The 6,879-nt window shown below is 40.8% G+C and overlaps 1 protein-coding gene across 1 annotated transcript in view; it reads left to right on the top strand.

The window, feature by feature from the left end:
- The window catches only part of AGBL1 (ATP/GTP binding protein-like 1), a gene marked incomplete at its 3' end in the record, with an annotated part of 142,049 nt that overhangs the window by 95,965 nt on the left and 39,205 nt on the right, over positions 1–6,879 (top strand). Inside the window, exons 15-16 of the mRNA XM_010137966.1 lie at positions 1,238–1,367; positions 5,790–5,921. Coding sequence (XP_010136268.1) covers positions 1,238–1,367; positions 5,790–5,921 — 262 coding nt within the window. The remainder of the gene's footprint in view (positions 1–1,237; positions 1,368–5,789; positions 5,922–6,879) is intronic.

Raw genomic sequence — 6,879 nt, 5'->3', positions numbered from 1 at the left:
CCTGCCTTGCGCCTTTTTCTTCAAGCATCATTTGTAAGGGATTGATAATGCCAAAGATGCTACGTTCTACACACCCCAGCTGCAGTGCAGGGCTCAGCCAATACAACAACAGACCACATCCCCAGCATATGTTTGTAGTTTATTTTGTTCTAGGAGGCTGGAACAGCCAAGCTGGATGCAACTCCATAGCTAGAAACCTTTCCAATATTTAGGATTTTTTTTTTTTTAGCACAAGCCAACCCAAGTTTACATACCACCAGAAGCATTTTAAGTGCTGAACTGGATAGTATAGAGATAAGACCTACCACAATATCTCATACGCCAGAGGGTTGATTCTTGAATTTTATCAGCACACCTCAATTTGAAAATTCTGAACCGAATTACAGCAAATCCTTTGGAAAGGACTTTGAGGAGTGTGAGGAGGCTCTGATCTACACGTAGTCACTGACAAGGGAGATGAGTTGGATTTTAAGAAATTGTACGGTGATGTACTGCTTCATCTGGTCAAGTGTCATGTATGACCTTCTGCTGATCACTGGGTCAGTAACAGAGTATGTTCGAGCCAACTAAGGGAAACATTTTCTCAGTGCGAGTCTGGGATCCTTATTTAGCTTTTTATTCAGCCCTTGCAGTGAAGCTAGGTAATTGTTCTACATAATGATGTAGCATGCATCAAGATCTTCTTGATGCGCTTCAGATAGCGGCATTTCGTGTGAGTGGAGAAGCTTAAATGAGATATCCAGCTCATCTCATTTAAGTGCATTCATATTTCAGACTAGTCGAAGAGATTTAAGTGCTTGTCTTCGATTAGAATGAGTAGGAGTTGGATGTGCTTGTTTGCTGTGGAGGTTTTGAGAAGCCTGTGCTCTATGTCAGCTGGGTGAATTTCATGGATAGCACAGAATTTAGAACATTTCACAATACTTTTTGTTTAAAGGAGTCTTTTGATTTATAGATATTTAGGTAAAGGAAAAACTGCATTTATTATCAGTACTGCAACTATGTGAACCTTGGCAACAAGGAAATGATTGCCAAACTATTGGCAAATGAAATTCATATACTATAAGCACCCTTGAAATAGAATATGGACTGTTGGTTCCAGCCTAGTGTTCAAAACCTTCGTGTCTGTTTTCTAACTGACATTCCCCATCCTTGCGCCAGGGCTTGCCAGAATCGGTAACTTCTTGGAATCAGCTGTTGTTCTGCTAGTTTGTGATGTGTTGTTTTCTTATTTCAGCCATCGTTGTTCGTTGAGCGGGGATGATTTGAACAGGCAATGGTTGACACCCAGTTCCCAGCTTCATCCAACCATTTACCATGCCAAAGGTCTTCTCTATTACCTGCGCAGCATTGGCCGGGCTCCTCTGGTGAGTCTCTTCCAGGACTTTTTGTGAGTTTCTCTGCCTGGAGTGCTTACTGCAGTTGTGAACAGTATTGTTTTGGAGCTATAGTGATTTGGAAAGCACCATGTGCTGTTACACTTTCATCGTACAGAATTGTTTTGAGAGTCTTAGATATTTATTACCTTCTGAATCCCTCTAACCAACAGCTTCAAATTTCAGAATCTCTGCGCTCCTGGAATATAGATGAGAAAATGAATTTCTTAAAGCTCTTTAATATCCTCAAAGTGCTCTAACTAAGCTAAATATTATGAGTAGGTTATTGCTGTCTTTGTGGCGATGATAGAAATTCCACAAAGATTCACTCTGAATGGACTATGCAGAAACGCATGTTGGAACAAGCCATGCAATCACAAAACACAGTAAACAGCCTTTGAAATGTCTAAACTTTCATGCTACTTTGGTAATGGGAAGAAAATGTCTGGTGTGGGGGAGTACCAGAAATTAATTCGAGGTGGATCTTGTCTAAAGCTGCAGCTGGGATAGGACTGTTACCCAGCAGAATAAAAAGAAGAAAAACCACGCGGAGGTTCAAATGTTAATGAGCAGAGCAGTCTAGGATCAGTGTTGTTTCACCCTGTTATTTGCTTGCCTGGCCTTCTGTAATACACAACCATCTTTGTCATATCCAGGTGTGTGAAGTTGAACACTCAGTGCAAGTTTTTATCATTGCTGAGTGAAGGGAGATTATTGATTCTAACATCTCCCTCACTCAGAAACTGCATGTCAGACTTGGTAAACTGATTTTTCTTTGCCTTTGAAAAGTAGAAGATAGCATTGATTTTAGTTTACACATGCTCAAAAATGCTTTTTTCCTCCTCTAGAAGAGAGCTGGGAGCTTTTTTCTCCCTTTTTCTTTTTTTGCCTCGAAGATCCTGTAGAGCCAAGGTCACTGATAGCCAAATGATTTCTGTGAAGTGTTTTAGTTCCATTTATCCTGGGGATGTGCTAGCATTTTTTTCAAAGCAAAGAAAAGCTGCTTGAAGGAGAAAAGGAAAGGACTTAAAATTTAACAGCCTTTCAAATCAAAGCCATTTTAATTGAAAAGTTCCGTAGACAAGAGTCTGCTAACAGTGGTTGGTGTGGGTTTTTTTGTTTGTTTTGTTATTTTACTTCTCTGGTTGGCTCTGGAAACCCTAGTAAGACAAGGGACTGTGGCACTGCAGCCGCCTGCAGTGTGAGATCTCCTTTTGACCAAGAGTGGGAGTATTGGAGACCTTTTGTCTGGGAGTAGCCAGGTCTGAAGGGGAGAGGGAAGCTGATCTTGAGCATGTGTGGTGGAAAACTGCTATGGTTTAGGAGTTATAGTGGACAATGGAGCTGCAGCGTGCAAGAGAGAACCTGCAGCTTGTACAGAGAGTCAGCTGCTGTGAAAAGCAGGATGCACTTGGAGGGGACAGAGAGGACTTCCTAAGGACCAGGAGGCACCGAGCAGAGTTTGCAGACATTCAAAGGCATTATGTCAGACTTGGAAACAAACATCTACCTGCAAGTGCGTAGCTGCTTGTGAGGGGAAAAAAACCTAGGCATGTCTACCTACCTATTCAAAGCCCTGTCACAATGCTATTAAGGAAAAAAAAAGGACTTTACACACAAAAAATTTGAAATGTTCATCTCTCCAACACATTTTCTTGTTTTCCATTTTCTATTTTGCTTTTCCTTTATTTTAAAAGGTTCTGTGACTCATGAGGAGGGTTGCTTTCAAGTTAGAAAGCATTACCTTTAAGGTTCATCAGTGCTGCCAAACTTTAAATAGATAAAAATTTGCATGTGTGTCTTGAGTCATAGCCCAGCGAGTGTGAGCCTTGCGAGTTTGGCTGGTTGGTGTGTATTAGTGTCCCAGCCACATGGAGGAACACGCTGGAAAACAAGGACTGGAAGGTCCCCAGCTTGCTTAGTGTTTGCCTAGACATATCAGAAGAAGAATTCTGTGTTGGATACTCAAAATATATTTTAGCCTTGGCTGAACGGTGAGACATAAGTTATCCTGTACAATGAAAATGAGGCAGAAGAATGTATTATAAAGAATAACTGAGTATAAATGTTGGAAGCAGCTGCAGTATCCAGCAAACTTAATTAAAATGTAGCTCTATGCAACCTGCAGATAAATGAAAGTATTTCCAGTAGCACTGATGCCTCTACTGTGGAAGCTGGCAACAACCAATGAAAGATCCTGTGACCTGGAACAGCAGCTGTGTTACACAACCTGGCTTTGGTAATCCTTTACCAATAAAGTCCCATTCCAGACCTGTCACTAAGGACTGATCCGCAGGTTTCTTGAGGTGCAAAATTAGATCCACTACTGATCAGGCAGCTCTGTTATCTGATCATCCCTGTGTGGGTTCTGATACGTAAAATAATATTTTAGGAAGATAATATATTGTGTCTTCTGTGTGTTGGTAATTCCGTAAATTGGCAGGTAATTGAAACCCAGTTGAGCTGGATTCTCTGCCTTGGAATAAGACGAAAGCTGTAAAATCCTTTTTGATATTCATAGGAATAAATCCTAGGTGGTACCTGTGGTTAACCTAAGCTATGACTATGTATGGCTGATAGCTTAGAGGAAACACTTGCTGGAAAAATGTCTGTCATTAAGAGAACTGATAAGCGCAGATCTTTGGAAGGAGATGTTACAGGATAATTGCATGTGGTTCAGATAGCGCTACTTCAAGTGGAGGGGCTGCCTAAGTCCTCCAAAACATGCACACAGCCTGAGGGGGCTGAATATCTGGGGTCTGTGCAATGCTGGCTTGCTTTTCTTTGGAAATGATGCTAGTTGTAGGTTTACACTAATGAACAGCTCTCACGTTGCCTTGTTGGTCCTCCCCTTTCCACCTTTGCTGGGTGGCAAGTGTGTAAGTAAAGCAGGAATAGTTGTTGCGGAGTAGGTCGCTGTTTACGTGCTGCAGGTGTGTGCTGCAGGGCTGGGGATGCAGACCCAGAGACCTGCAAAGACGGCTGGAGGTGAGTGGTGGTGTAGGAGGGAAAGTTGACAAGTCAGAAACCAAGAGAAGGAACTATCTATAAGCTATAAAATACGTATAATTCTCTGCCTAATTAGGACTAGTGAGATGGTTCTTTATGCATGTGTGCCTTAGCCTCTCCAGTATGTCAACCTGCTGCTTGTCAGAGTTGCTGAAAGAGTATACGTGCTCAATTCCCAGATAATTAAACTCCCTGACTTGCTGCAGCTAAACTTAGTTACTGTGTAGCTGGCAAATAAACATACTGGGATAGATCTTGCCCTAACAGTTGGTGGAAGAAGCTCATCTACTCCATCTGTTTCTCTCCTCTTGTATATGTATTTACGTAAGGATATTTTACCCCATATTTCTCCCTCATCTCTCCTTATATTGACCCATAATTCTTCCCTACCTTCCTACACCCATTCTTTTGTTTCTGACATAAGCCCTGGAAACTATGTCAATGACATCTTAAAGCTCCTTTCTTCTTGGTGGTGAATACTGTTTTAAAATGAAAAAAAAGAAAAAAAAATTCCTTCTCTTTAGAAATTCTTGTCTTTTCATTGACAGATTTCTGAATGTTCCTGATAAAGACATGGAGAATATATGTAACAGCAGTGTGTATATCGACTTCTTATCTTGGAGGGCACCGAGATTGATTATTCTTTAAGACTTGGGTCAATATTTACCTCTTTGGTCATTAAATCATGATTTTCATTTCTATAGGAGTCAATATCTGCCTATAAAGGCAGTCAACTTCCGCTAAAACTGGGAATCTGCCTTGTGCCTAGTTTATGTGACAGCTGATATAAGAAAGATGGATTAGATAGATAGATTAGTGTGGAATGAAATTACTTGCCACAAGATAGGTCATGTTCTGTGCTTGGCTTCCAGGAATTCATGCAAAGATCTGACAGCATGGTGCAATACAATTGCGCAATTATATTTTCCTAAAAATCTCACAGCACGGCTTTTGAATTTAAAAATGACAAAGTAGTGATTAATTGCTTGGGGAAACACAGATTTCAAATTTCATGAGGATAAAGCTGGAGTTTAGGAGTTTAGAAGTAGAAAAAGCTCGACAAATTGCTCTGTGGCTGTATTATAAGTTACCCTGAACCCTTAGGTTCCGAAGTTGCCATGGATCCTTGCACAGGTGTCATGGTTATTTCTGCTGCAGACTGAAACGCACTTGTCTTGACTCCAGATCCCCAAGGTCACGTCAGATCAAATAAAACAAGCAAGATACAACTGATTGACAAAGTTTGACACAGGTTATAGACATAGCCCAGAGTCCACGTTACTCTAAAGAGACCTGAAATTACCCCCAAACATTAACACCCCCCATGCCCTTACAGTGTTTATTATGAAGAGCCAAGAAACTTTTTCAGTGTTCAAGATTTTGTCCTTTTTTCCCCCTCCCTAGGTATTTTGCGACTACCATGGACACTCCCAGAAGAAGAATGTATTTCTTTATGGCTGCAGCATCAAGGAGACCTTGTGGCAAGCAGGCTGCATGGTTGACACAGCAGTTATCACAGAAGATGTTGGCTACAGGGTAAGGCCACCTTACTCCTTTCTGCAGTTGTTGGCGTGTACGTACACCCCCACAGCTAGTTAAGGCCAGCTCACAAATTTTGGAGATAGGTGCAAGCTTTCGTTACTCGTTAATTAAGAGTTTCAACTCATAATATCTTCGTGCACCGGATCTTGGCAAGAATATTGTTAGTGGATGGGTCTCGATTGATTTCATTTTAGTAAGGCACTGTGTTATAATCTTTGGTTAGAGACTAATAGGACAGACATATTTTTGTATGTTTTATAATTTCTAAATATGCACACACTTCTGTCCCTTCAACCCACCGTAATAAGGAAATAAACAGGAATTATGTAATGGTAACTGAGGAGATGACAACGTGCCGCTGTCGTACTCAGTTGAATTGCTTCATCACAAAGTGCTCCTGGTCCCACTGAAAGCACCGGAGAATTCAGCAGGTGTCAAACAGATCCAGCATAGTGGAGTTATCTCCATGGCAAGTGCTTAGCATCACAGCCACAGAAATTTATCTGGAATTAGAAGAAATGCTAAAATCTGTTTCATTTCTACCTCTTGTGAATGTCTTGTTCATCAAACCGTTCTCTGGATTTCCTGCCTGTCTCTTTTTTTGGGGTCTGTTAGATAATATTTTCCTCTTAAATGACAAACTTCTGTGGAAAAAAAGAATCTTATGAGCTCTAATTATAGTCTTAAAAAATGTTAATTTCACAAAACATTAACTGTGGACTTAAACTGATTATAGAGATATAGCTTGATTCGTTCCAACCTGAAAGCGGTTGAAGTCTTCTTCGGTTTATGTCTCTGTGTAATTTTCATTACTTCAGCACAAATATTAATTATCGTCCCATAAGGATGCCACATCTTCTGTGCTCATCTTACGTCATTGTACAGAGGGAACTGAAACTTTACTGGAAGAAGTGCTCTAGAGTTCGCCATGAGGTATCCCTGTGGCAAATGC

This window comes from Buceros rhinoceros, unplaced genomic scaffold, assembly GCF_000710305.1.
Source record: "Buceros rhinoceros silvestris isolate BGI_N320 unplaced genomic scaffold, ASM71030v1 scaffold7366, whole genome shotgun sequence".
In the NCBI taxonomy this organism is placed as follows: domain Eukaryota; kingdom Metazoa; phylum Chordata; class Aves; order Bucerotiformes; family Bucerotidae; genus Buceros; species Buceros rhinoceros.
Note: the sequence above shows the minus strand (reverse complement) of the source record. Positions and strands in the feature narration are given on the sequence as shown.